The 13,830-nt window shown below is 41.0% G+C and overlaps 1 protein-coding gene across 1 annotated transcript in view; it reads right to left on the bottom strand.

The window, feature by feature from the left end:
* Positions 1–1,564: 1,564 nt before the first annotated feature.
* The window catches only part of fmr1 (fragile X messenger ribonucleoprotein 1), a 32,729-nt gene continuing 20,463 nt past the window's right edge, over positions 1,565–13,830 (bottom strand). The window contains 3 exon segments of the mRNA NM_152963.1: positions 1,565–2,231; positions 12,475–12,554; positions 13,128–13,310. Coding sequence (NP_694495.1) covers positions 2,064–2,231; positions 12,475–12,554; positions 13,128–13,310 — 431 coding nt within the window. The 3' untranslated portion in view covers positions 1,565–2,063.

Here is a 13,830-nt window from a genome sequence, read left to right as displayed (position 1 = left end):
AACCATTTTAACACCTTACTTCCAAATAAAGGCTAAATTTTAAAAGGGGGCCGGATGCAGCCAGGACGCCCCGTTCGAGTGGTTTATCATTCCCATCCCACAGAGCTGCAAATCCTCTGCCAGTCACAGGTTTTTTTTGCATTTCGCGTGAAACGTAACCCCTTCCGTTTGGTTTTCACAGGACACTGATCAAGGCAAAATCACTTTGAAACTGGTGTAAGCTTTACAGGTAGAGCTGGATATTTGACTAGCGAGCATAAAATGAAAAAGAGTTGTTAAGAAAAAGGAGCAAAGAGGATACAACTGACTGGCTTTCTTGCTGTACAGTCAAAAAAACTACCATGTTTACCGTCACAGTAGGTTTCAAAAGAATCGTGGGTTTAGAACAGCTTTGCGTCTTCTCAAAATTGTAAACTAAAGTTTAATGCACAAGCACTAATCGGATAAGATAGACATTTTGTTCTCCTCATATCAAAGTTAACGTTGTGTTTCCCCCAAATCTCGTCCCTCTCGAAGCTGCAAAAGTACAGTAGACTCAAAATTAGCGAAGAGATCTAAACTTCAGTTTAGTTATGTTGACAGCATACATGTGATTCACCTGCTGAAGAAGTCTTATCACATTCTAGTTTATTATAGGTTTATAGATTATAAAGTACTTGCAGAGTAACACAAACATGATAAGTGCACATTTAAAGTTCAATCTAAAAAGAACAGCAACAATCTCTTAACGGATGATGTAATAATATACAGTATGCAATCCCACAGTTCAACATTTTCAGTCTATGATGAGCCATTGTTAGGACAAAGACAATGTTACAGATATAATCTGATATAAGTGCTTCACACCTGATGCTGAAAAATACAGCAGGAAAGATGGCAGTTTACTGTGGCCAGCATGAACAAAAAAAAAAAATGAAACAAAATAGAGCATTTCCACCCTGTTTGTGAGAAAACATCTGAGCAAATTCACCTTTATATCATGATGGAGGTAAAACAAGTAAAAAACAAAAGACATTTTGTTTAAAGGAAACTGCTTTGCTACCTCTATTGAAAACAAAAAACAATTGTTCTAAAATGCAAAGATATGCTTTACATCAAATTAATCTTCATTAATGCTTTCATTGTTGAATTAGCATTGATATTCAACTCGGGTGGTTAGTTACAATCAATGACTTCCACAGTTGACTAGTTTAGTTAGGCTAATACCTTTACTACTCACAACTCAGCTATGGCAAAATAGATTTCCAATCCTGCTTTTCAGACATACAAAATGTTTGTGAAATACATGCAGCACAGAGAAAAAAAAAGAAACACCTTTTTTTGTTTGTTTTTAAAGTTGTCGGCTGAGATTGCAACAAACTCTGCTCAGGTGACAGGTGTTGTTCACGCCTTCTTCCCTGATTTAAACATCCAAATTATGATACTATCCACACTAGTTAAAGGCACAGATCCAGACAGGAGCATTTTTTTTATTTTTTACTTTTTTTTTCTCTTCGTTTTTTAAATTTTTTTTGTATTTTTTTTGTATTTTTTTGCTAATGATGTGGTTAAGATCTCACATCAGAATGGGCTCGAGAAACCATGGACACCAAAGCGTGTAAAAACAATGTATGCCATGAGATGTGGCATAAACTTGGGCGTCGAGAGCTTGAGTTCATCCTCCAATGCGTTTCTTTCCCTTTTTTTTGGACATTGTGGAAAACAAACTTTAAAAACCAATTTCTTGGAAAAGCTCTTTTTTTTGTTTTTATTCCATTTATGAGAGACATTTTATCCACAGCTTCTTTAGGTAGTTATTTAGAAAGTCAATTAGAAAACCTGTAGCTTCAGTTGAGATTTAGAGACCGGTCTCTCTAATCCGTGAAGACTACCAAATTCAACACACCGTACACCAAGAGACCTCGTCTTTTAACCCCGCTAACAATTACAAAGTGTGCTTTATGTCATGTCTTGCGACAGCCCTACTGACCTGGTTCTCTTTGGCCTAATGTGTCTCTAATGAAGAAGCATCTGGATTGGTGGAGCTGAGTGGGAGAATGAGGGGAAGGGGGGCTTGTTATTCTCTACGAAACGCCGTTCACTACGGCCTGGCTGTCGGAGCCGTCCTGCTTTTCTTTCTTCATCACGCGTTCCTTTATGGGTCTCTGCCGGTTCCCTCCGCTGTCTCCTGCCATAGCTTGAGAGCTTCGGCTGGTGTGGATGCTCCTCTCGTTATTGCTGTCGATGCGGATCTGCAAATCCATCAGATCACATGGGTTATACACAGTAGAAGGCAAAATTTGGTCAAACTTTATTTTAATGGTCTGTTTGTTGAATTTAAGTTGCATTGCATCTACATGCCTACACATTCTCAATAGATTATAAGTAGAATGGTAGGTTTGGATTAGGGTTAGTGTAAGTTGACATATACTTGCAAAGTTTCTTATAGTCAGATAAATGTCTGTTTAGCAGCAGTAACAACAGATATTAAGCAGACAGTCTAATACTCAAATGGACCATCAAAATAAAATGTTACCCAAACTTTCCATCTCTCCTGTGAAATTGATTCTTTTTCAAATTTTGCCTAAATGAAGTTTCATAAACTAATTTCGAGAGGAGCACGTGATATGATTGACTGCAGCCGGCCACTCATCTAAGCTCATTAGCTAGCCAATCGGAACGATCCAAACCCACTATAAATAACCTAGCTAAAATGTACACCCCTATCTTCGTTTTCCGAAGAAGCACAGAAGGACGGACACAGCTCCTCTTCAAATCCTCAAATCTTCATCTACCATACCATCGCCTGCGACATTAACTTCAACCTACTACAAATCAACAACGACAGCAACAACAAAACTCAAAAATTCAACGGACACGCCATCATCAACTAAACAACAACATCATGGAAAGAGACAATACACCCGCTCCCCTAGGAACACCAGCAAAAGGACAACAAGCCCCAACCGGAAACCAAACAAACACCGAAGCTCCCGTAAGAGGCAGAAGACCCATCCGCTCTACAGTTTCAAGGACCCATCGCCGTACACAGTCTCCATCCCCCATAACCCCAAACCGCAACTTACCTTCTCCATCTTCATCATACGCATCTGCAAGATCCTCATCCCTCATCTCAAATAAAATGACAGTCGCCGAACTCCGTCAGACCATTACAAACGCCGGTATATCCATCCCCAACCGCTGCAACAAAGCTGAACTGTTGAAACTCTACGAAACCATCCCTTCACCAACTCCTCCCCCTCAGGACAGCAGACCAACTCGATCCCGGCACACCCCCTATCCTCAACCGACTTCTGCACAGCAAGCAACTAACCACCCTGGACCACCCAAGAAAGCAACCAGGAAAACAAATAAAAAGCTACCTCAAGCTACTGGACAGTCTGCACCCGTTACCATTACCTTTCAAAACACAGACAATACACAGGAAAATCACGCCACTCCAGGACTTCCCACTCCCCTTCTCTGGCCTCCAGCTCCACTTTCCAGCGGAAACTCCATTCCTGCTCTTCCAGACATCTCTCCCTCTCTCAACCCTCCTCATTCTATTCTCCCTTCTAACCTTCCCCATTCTTCAACTCAGTTTTTTCCCACTCAAACTTTTCCTACGATCCATAACGCCGTTCCTCTTCCTACTAATTTCCCCTCTTCTACTACCTCCTTTTTCCCCTCTACATCCCTCCACCAAGCACCCACTGTCATTACTAACCCTCCCCAACAGTCTACTCTTCGTACTAACATCTCTTCCGCACGGCCCCCCTTCACTCTAAGCACCGCCACACCCCTTCCCATTCCGCAAATGCTCCAGTCCTGGAACCACCCCCGATCTCCAATGCCATCAGAAACCTCATCCTATCAGGTGCCGACACAGACCTTTCAACACTCCTTTCACCCATAGCACCTCCCTCGGCAGAGCGACAGGTGGATTGCGGCGAATTCACTATTACCCTTAAACCACCAGTCAGTTCACAAACTCGCACACTCTCCATTGCCGAATTTCACGTAGCCTTCGCACGATACACAGAAACCATCTGCTCTCCTATGGGGGAACACATTTCTACACATATCATAAATTATTCTCAGCTAAATGCGCAATTCGCGTCACTCAGTGGAATCAGTGTACTTATTGGGGGGCTTTGGACACTGATCTCCACAACAGAGTATTCTTAGGATGTCGCAATCTATCCTGCGCGGTCTGCCGCTCTAACCTTCACCCGACCACTTCCTGTCCCTTCGTAATTCCCTCCGCCGATAAAGAACTACAAACCCCAAAATCCACCAGCTACGTACCTCGCCCTTCTACTTCCACTATCCCCTCTCTACTTCCTCCTCCCTCCTCTCAAAACCCTCCTTCTCAAATCTGTCAAAGCTTTAATATCGCTAGATGCTTTCGCCACCCGTGCAAATTCCTGCACACTTGTAGCTACTGCGGCGGCGCACACGCTCATGTCGTCTGCCAAGTACTAAAAGCAAATAAAAAACATAGAAATTACTTGTCGACTCCTGTTGATATTTCTAATCTGTATTCTGAATTATGCTTGCACCCTGATCCTAATTTTTCTGAATTTCTCATTTCAGGTCTATCTAATGGATTCCACCCTGGTGTTTCGACCCTTCCTTCCTATAACCTCGCATGTCCTAATCTCCAATCCGCTAACGCCGAACCAGATGTGGTGGATCATCTAATCAAGAAAGAGATCGATAATAAATTTATGATCGGTCCCTTTCTTGCCCCCCCGTTTAGCACCTATCGGATTAGTCCAATCGGCGTAGCAACCAGAAAATTTTCTGGGAAAAAACGACTAATAATCGACCTGTCTTCTCCTCATAATTCTGCCTTTTCAAGCATTAATAGTTTAATTTCACCCGATGAATTCTCATTGAACTACCATGACATAGACCAAGCAATTTCTCTAATTAAACTCGTCGGCCGTAACGCTTGGCTCGCTAAAGTTGACATTACGTCAGCTTTTAAAATTATGCCGTTACACCCTGATTTCTGGCACCTCTTTGGCATCAATTGGAAATCCCAATTTTATTTCGCAGTCCGTCTTACGTTCGGCTGCAGAAGCAGCCCCAAAATTTTCAACATGCTTTCAGAAGCTATATGTTGGATCCTCGCTAATAATTACGGAATCCCGCACGTAGTCCACCTCCTTGATGATTTCCTCATCATCTCTCCCCCCATACCCCACCTGCTCAACACCTAGCGACTACTAAAGCAGTTTTCGCTAGGCTGGGTATCCCCCTTGCAGAAGAAAAAACCGCTGGACCCAGCACTCGCTTAGAATTTCTAGGCATTAATTTGGACTCCCAAAAATTTGAAGCTTCGCTGCCCAAAGAGAAAATTGATCGAATCATTTCTCTATCTTCCATATTTTTGGAGAAACATGAATGTTCTAAACGCGAACTGCTATCAATATTAGGACATCTTAATTTCGCCATGCGTATCATTCCTCAGGGACGCCCGTTTATCACTCACCTCCTACAACTTGCAGCTTCCGTCCACAGCTTAGAAGCTAACATAACGTTATCCGACCCCTGCCGCAATGAACTCAGCCTGTGGATTTCCTTCCTTAAGTGCTGGAACGGCTGCTCATTCCTGTATAGCGATCTAATTGCATCCCCCGTAGACATCCAGCTATACACGGACGCAGCTCCCTCGGTAGGATTCGGTGGTTTCTACCAAGGCCGCTGGTTCGCCTCTGATTGGCCCTCTCAAATGCTGGAAACTCCTCTACCTCAATATTCGTCTGCTTTATTCGAATTATACCCCATAGTAGCCGCTGCCTTATTATGGGGAGACGAATGGTCTGCCTCTAGCATTCTCATTCACTGTGACAACGAAGCCGTTGTGCACTGCATTAACAGAGGGCGCTCTCACTCTCCCGCTTTAATGCCGCTTCTCCGTCGCCTTATTTGGACCGCATCCAAAAAACAATTTATCATAACTGCTATACATGTGCCCGGTTTTCATAACCAAATTGCTGACGCTCTTTCTCGCTTTCTTTTCCAGAGATTCAGACAACTAGCGCCGGAGGCAGAGCAGCACCCGACTCCCATCCCTCCTTATTCAGAGATGATATTCCAATAAATCATCCAATGCATGAGCTGCACCAAACATCCATATCCCTCATTCTGCAGGCTGTGGCTCCAAGGACCTTACAAGCATATCTCACTGCATGGAAAACATTCAAACACTTTCATTTCACATACAACACCATATTCCCAGATTTCTCCCTACTTACAATAAGCTCATTTATTACATACCTTCATTTTCATAAAAACATGCAGGCAAACTCCATTAAGAGCTATTTAAGTGGTATTCAGTTTTTTCACAAACTCATGTACGGCTCCATTTCTGAATCCATTGCCAACTCTCAAGTCAGCCTTCTTATTAAAGGCATACAGAAAGCACGCCCCCCCACCCCAGATGCCAGATTGCCCATCACACATAACATACTCTCCAAATGCATTTCCACGCTCAGGAAAGGCTACACATCTTTTCAAACAGACCGCACACTAGATGCAATGTTTATTCTTGCCTTTTTCGGATTTCTCAGATGTTCTGAATTTACAGTAACATCAAAATTTGATCCTTCTATTCACCCCACTATAGCTGATCTGACCCTGATTGATGAGGAGACAATTTCTTTCCTCATCAAACAAAGCAAAACAGATCAATCAAGAAAAGGACATTGCATCTACATATTTAACATTCCCTCCTCCACAAGCCCCTTCCAAACACTCCTAGCTTATATACACTATAGGAAATCACTAAGCAACAGTCCCTTAGCCCCCCTGTTCATAGACGACACACACAACCCAGTGACACGCTTTTGGTTCCAAAAACACCTCAAAGCTACCCTACATCATTCAGGCTTCCCATCAGAATCATACTCCAGCCATTCATTCAGAATCGGAGCCGCCACTACAGCTGCACACAAAGGGTTAACGCAACAACACATACAAACACTTGGAAGATGGTCTTCCGACGCCTTTAAATCGTACATTAGGCTGAGCCACAGCCATCTTAAGGAAGCCCAGAGGACCCTCACTAGCAGAAATGCCAATCCCAGCGGCCAAGGGCACAGGCATAATCCAGGGACAAGTCAAGACCCAGCCATGCCAGCTCCCCAGGGGCGGAAGAGCTACCCAATTATGTAAAGGAGCAGGCACGACCCAGCCTCCTAACGGTTTCCCTTCTTCCAGCTTGAGTTGCACTCAGCTTCTCTACCTAGACACTCACCTTACTACAGCAGACGTTCCTCCTGCCCAAGCCCCCTTCTGCCACTCCGCCCCCCCAGGCCGCTGCCACAGAAGTCTCCACTGCCCCCACCCCATTCTAGGACTTCTGTAGGACCCCGCCCCTTGGCTCTGAACCCGTACAACGTTACACAGAGCTTTGATTCCGGCAGGAATCATATTAGTCTTGCCCCAGCCCTAGCTTTTATATATTATATATCATTTCTTATAATGCTATATAATATAGTCTTATTTTATTTATTTTCTCTGTTCGATTTGTTTTATATAAATGTATATTCATATGCACCCACGCATATAAATATAAATTTATATATAGTGCCGCCACCCTCATGCTCAGTTCCCGCTGGAACACTCCCAGAGCACCTATTCCGCCCGTCACCCTCCAGTAGAAGTCTCCATCTCCCCATCATCTCTCCCGACTCCTACTGGAGTTGGCCAAAATTAGCTCACCCAACCCTGAGCTGTGACACGAGCACGAGTCACTGACCCTCCCCGGCCCTAGACCTTATTTTTCTTTATTTCTTATTAATTTTTCACATTTATCTTTTATTTTTTAAATTTATTTATATATCTATATATCAATATGCACCCACGCATATAAATATATACTTATATATAGTGCTGTCACCTTCAAGCTCTAACACTCGCAAGAGTTGCTCACGAGCATTCGACCCCCGCAGGGGTCATCGCCCAAACGCCACTCACCCTTCAGCTGGGGCCTCCACCCGCCCTCCATCGTTCCCGTCCCTAGCTGGAGATGGCACTTGCAGCTCTATCTCCCGCTGGAGAGCCCAAAAGAGCTAGACTCCCGCTGGAGTCAAGTAAAATCGCCCCCCCAAGGCCTTAGTTTTTCCCCATTATATATATATATATATCTATATATCACATATACATATATATTTATATATAGTGCTGTCACCCTCAAGCTCTAACTTAAGCAAGAGTTGCTCCCGAGCATTCGACCCCCGCAGGGGTCATCGCCCAACCGCCACTCACCCTTCAGCTGGGGCCTCCACCCGCCCTCCATCGTTCCCGTCCCTAGCTGGAGATGGCACTTGCAGCTCTATCTCCCGCTGGAGAGCCCAAAAGAGCTAGACTCCCACTGGAGTCAAGTAAAATCGCCCCCCCAAGGCCTTAGTTTTCCCCATTATATATATATATATCTATATATCGCATATACATATATATTTATATATAGTGCTGTCACCTCACAGCTCTATCTCCGCAAGTAGTGTTCCTCGAGCAATTACTCCTTAGGAGCCCCTGACCCCCCCACAGCCCTAGTAACCCCCTCATCCAGCTGGAGTCCTCACTTTTCACTCCTCATCATTTGACTCCAACTGGATCCCCGTCCATCCCACAGCTCTGACCCCCGCTGGGGTTTCCCTTAGTTTCTAATCCAGCTGGAGTATTTATAGCCCACGCCAACTCGGCACGGGCTCCCGTAAGAGCCCGTATCCCCCTTGGCTCCCATCGGAGCCCCTTCACTTTCAACCACTATATCCAGCAGCCGGATATAGCATTTCAAGCCTTTCGGGGAGTTTCTTCGAATACACGGCTGCTGTCCCGAGTCTCATGCATTTGGGGAGCTCTCGAGAACACCTGACCTCGTACTCCCCTCACATGCTTTATGGACCTGGCGGGAACCCTGGGCTCAACTATCTCCGAGCTCAGGGTTCTCTCCCGGGACAGCATGCCAAACCTGCTAACTTGCTAACAAGTTGTCAAACAGTATCTAAGTGTGAACTCTTGAAATGAAGTTTCATAAACTAATTTCGAGAGGAGCACGTGATATGATTGACTGCAGCCGGCCACTCATCTAAGCTCATTAGCTAGCCAATCGGAACGATCCAAACCCACTATAAATAACCTAGCTAAAATGTACACCCTTATCTTCGTTTTCCGAAGAAACCCCCCATCCACCCCTTCTCCTCCTTTCCTCTTTTGCCGAGGGGAGCTCTCGAGAACACCTGACCTCGTACTCCCCTCACATGCTTTATGGACCTGGCGGGAACCCTGGGCTCAACCATCTCCGAGCTCAGGGTTCTCTCCCGGGACAGCATGCCAAACCTGCTAACTTGCTAACAAGTTGTCAAACAGTATCTAAGTGTGAACTCTTGAAATGCTATTTAACAAAGAGAGGTTTTATTCAGGGGTCGCCACAGCAGAATGAATCGCCAACTACCCTGGCATATGTTTTACACTAATAAATCAGGGACTACGCAGAAGAAAAGTGTTTCAAGTTTCAAACATCTTTAAACATAATAGTTAACAAATAATTGATATGAGGGAACTTTTAATTTTATAGCCATTTCAGCTTCTCGGGCTATTTAATGGCAGAAAAAAACCCAATGAAATTAACAAACATTTAAGAAAAAACACTTTTCTATAATAAAAAAGTTTATAACATTAAGTAAACTTTACAATAAATAATACATAAAATATGATGAAAATCTAAAAGAGGTTTTTAAGATTAAAGAGCCCATATTATGGGTTTTTGAAAATTCCCCTCCATGTAGTGTGTAACACAGCTCTAAGTGAAGTGAAGTATCCAGCTAATGGGAATAAATTTCCGAATAAATCGCGGGGAGCGGTCGGTAACGGGTTTAATTTGGGACGGGAGCGGGCTGTCTAGCAATATCACGGATATTGCTATGCGAATGAGAAAGATGTGTCTGCTTCGTGCTTGTTAGTGCGCACGCGCGCGTATGAGAGAGAGAGAGAGAGAGAGAGAGAGAGAGAGAGAGAGAGAGAGAGAGAGAGAGAGAGAGAGAGAGAGAGAGAGAGAGAGAGAGAGAGAGAGAGAGAGAGAGAGAGAGAGAGAGAGAGAGAGAGACTGCAAACGAGCTTTTTGTGCTTGGTGCTGTGTTTATACAGACAGCTTGGCTGTCTGGACTGTATAGCTGGGTGATTTTTGGTCCCCCGCTCTAGCGGGATCGGGCGCGGCGGGCAGAAAACGGAGCGGGTTCTTAGGCTAAAACCTGGCGGGTGCGGGCGGAAGCAGGAGCGTTGTCGTCCGGAGGTGTGTGTGTGTGTTTTTGTGTGTGTGTGGCAGCTAAAATCCACGCCTACACTATCGAGCGTGTATGAACTGTGATTACTTTTATATTGCTGATTGGCTATTGGCCATTTCGCTCTCTGACTGAAGGCAGTCGACCAATCGCGACAGACTGTCATCGGTCCAATCAGCGCAGATTAGCTTCGCGCTAAGGAGGGGTTTGGGAACAAATGAATCACTGGACGATTCATACGGGAGTCGCTGGGATAATTAGATAAAAATAAATGCATATTATAAGACCATGAAAGTGTTTTTTGACCTTGCATGCATATTAGACTGTTGTTGGAGACCCTTACAACCAAGATATGACCCTATTTCATGTATAATATGGGCTCTTTAAGTAAACGGTACTTTCGCAGGGTTCACATTTAAAAACAATTCTAATATAAAAACAACATTCATTTAAACACCTAAAAATCATTGTCTGATAACATTAAAAACAGAGCATTTTAAAAGTATGTTATAACAGTTATGCCCCATTCACATGGGGCGTCAATGCTTTCCATTCACTTTGAATTAGTGAGGTAAAGCTAGGACTGGCCGATTTTGCAAAAAAACAAATATCATGATATCATGTTTCATATCATTCGATATCGATAATTATTGAATATCTTTTAATAATACATTTAGGAATATTATAATTTCTTGTTAACTACTTTAATTTACCAACATTACTAAGGCAAATAGATTTGATAGTCAAAAACAAGTGTTTAAACAAAATATCTGATATCTTTATATTAAAATAAACATAAGTGTTAAAGATCAACATCTTTAAGGTGTGAATAATAATGATACAGTAAACTTCAAACTCTGTAAACAAAACAAATTATGATAATCAAAGCTGATATTTTAAAAAAAGAAACCAATTTTAATAAAAAGGAACACATTTTATCAAAACTATAGCCTTCATAACAATTTTTTTTTTGTTACTGACAATAGTGTTGTCAAATAGTAGTCAATAAATATTACATATCATCCAGCTTGACGTCAAGCATTGCCGAACTGATTTTGGAACGGGAAAGAGAAGGAAGTTGAGAATTTCTTAACTTTAAGCGCAAATGAAAGCATCAGCCATTCAAATTGGTTTATGCAAATTCTTCAGGTCAAACAATAGCCGATTGCGAACTAATTTCATTGGCTGATGCTAGTTTCATGATGATCGCATCAGTTTCAAATTCCAACACACCCTCCGTCAAGCATTGATGCAGAAGGTCTGTGTGAATCAGGCATTAGGTTGCAATTACAACATTGACTTTTTGGTGCCTGATATTAACTCATTTATTTTGTCCTTTGTCGAGGTGACAGTACATCATATTATACAATTATTTTGCAAGACACTAGTATTCACCTTAAAGTGCAATGTAAAGGCTTAACTAGCTTAATAAGAACTCGGCAAGTTTATTAGATAAGTCACTGAACAACAGCCAATCAAAAATATAATAATTTATTAAGGGGCAATAATAATGGTATTTCCTAAATATTTCCTGGTTCATTTCTGCTGTTCAGTCCATTGAGGTCAAATTTAAGCAAAAATAAATAAATAATACTTAAAAAAAAAGTTCTGCAGAGCTTTTTTTACAGACAAAACGGCCTTAATTTTAACTATGTTGGCACTTTTTTAAGTATGACAATAATAAGCAAGATTATTTGAAAAAAGAAAATCACCCCTTAATAAAAAAGAAAATATAAAGAAAATTAAAGAAATTTTTTTTGTTTGTCATGTTTTTGTACAAACTATACAACACAAACATTTTATTTAACATTTTTCTGGTTCGCTTTCAATTTCTGAATATTTGATACACTTGAAATTACCTGTAAACTTTTGATTTGTTGTATGCAACAACATAGCTGTTCTAAATGATTAAAAAAATATATTTGTTATGATTATTTTGCATGATTATTTATTATTTAGACTATTATTCTGAGAATTATTTAATGTCCTGCAACGTTTCCATATAGTGACAGGAAGAGTAGAATTTAATTTATACAGATAAATAAATTATGCATTTTTAAACTATCAGTCTAAAAAATTACATGTCCTGTACTTTGACTACATTTAGACGACAGCTATTGACTACTAAGGTATATTTAAAAATACATATTTTTATTCATTCACAAAATATACAAATAGAATAGTAAAGATTTTGTGAGACCTGCAGTGACTCTTCCTGGGGTCGTAGCTTGGAGTCTCTGGAACTACGGGAGCGGGAATCATTCCAGTGCATGTCCTCAGCTAATAAGAGAGAAAAACAAATACTATTAAGAAAACAGGCTAATTTATGTAGAACTCTTGACATTAACAAACATATACAGTTGAAAAATAAATAAATAAATAAATCAATAATAAAAAGATTAGCCCTCCTGTTCATTTTTAAATCTTTTTTTCAAATATTTAATTATATACAAGTATGTTTTTAACAGAGATATTCATTACATGACAATATTTATTATTTGTTACACATTTTAAACATAAGTGTATATAACTAATTTCTAATAACTCATTTATTTTGTCTTTGCCATAAATTACAGTAGATAATACTATATTAGTTATTTAGGAAGATACTAGTATTCAGTAATAAAGTTAGGCTAATTAGGCAATTATCAAATAGGATAACATTGTTTTGTAGCCAATCGAGAAAAAAAAACCTAAGGGGGCTAATAATATTGACCTTAAAATTTTATATAAAATATAAAAAAAAAAATTTCAAATAAAAGGGCTAATAATTCCATTACACACACACACATGTAAATATGGTGAGAAACATTGTAAATTGCCTTTATAGAGGTAACAGCTTTAGAAACTTACTTTTGTATCCTCCTCTTCCTCTACCCCCACGACCACGGGGCCCCCCACCCCTTTTGCGTCCATCAGGGGCCCTTTTGGGATAACCCATAGACTCCTCATCTGTGGGGGCTAGAGACCAGTCACTGAGCTCATCTCTGTGGTCTGATTCAGTCTCAGATGCATTAGATGCCTCGGAGTTGGTGCCTGAGACAAAAATAAATAAAATAGAACTGATTAAAATGTATCATTAGGGATAGGACAATACATTTATACAGAAAATTGATAGTGTGGCACGAAGTATCAATATTAGTGCTTGGTAAAAATTATTAGCAGTCCTGTGAATTTTATTTCTTTATTTCTGTAATTGACAGAGCAAGGAATTTATCACAGTATGTCTGATAATATTTTTTCTTATGAAGAAAGTCTTATTTTTTCTAATCAAGTTTCAATCTAAACTTTTAACTTAATAAAAAGTTGTTAATAAACAGTTGTAGTTACATAAATCAATGGTGCACAATTATGCAACAAAGTCAAATAAGCTCAAGAAAAACAAACCTTGAAAGAATAAATTATGCGGTTATTTTCCAGCGACAGGCTTCAGCCACTGTTTAAACTCATCTTTTTCTATTTAGAAGTACACAAACTAACATTTTCTCATTTTGCCGTCTGTTTCACTCTATGGTTTTGCTACATGTAGAGAGCGTCACATCACCATCTCTCGTTT

This window comes from Danio rerio, chromosome 14 (assembly GCF_049306965.1).
Source record: "Danio rerio strain Tuebingen ecotype United States chromosome 14, GRCz12tu, whole genome shotgun sequence".
In the NCBI taxonomy this organism is placed as follows: Eukaryota; Metazoa; Chordata; class Actinopteri; order Cypriniformes; family Danionidae; genus Danio; species Danio rerio.
The sequence above is the reverse complement of the archived record's forward strand: the minus strand, read 5'-3'. Positions and strand labels throughout refer to the sequence as shown.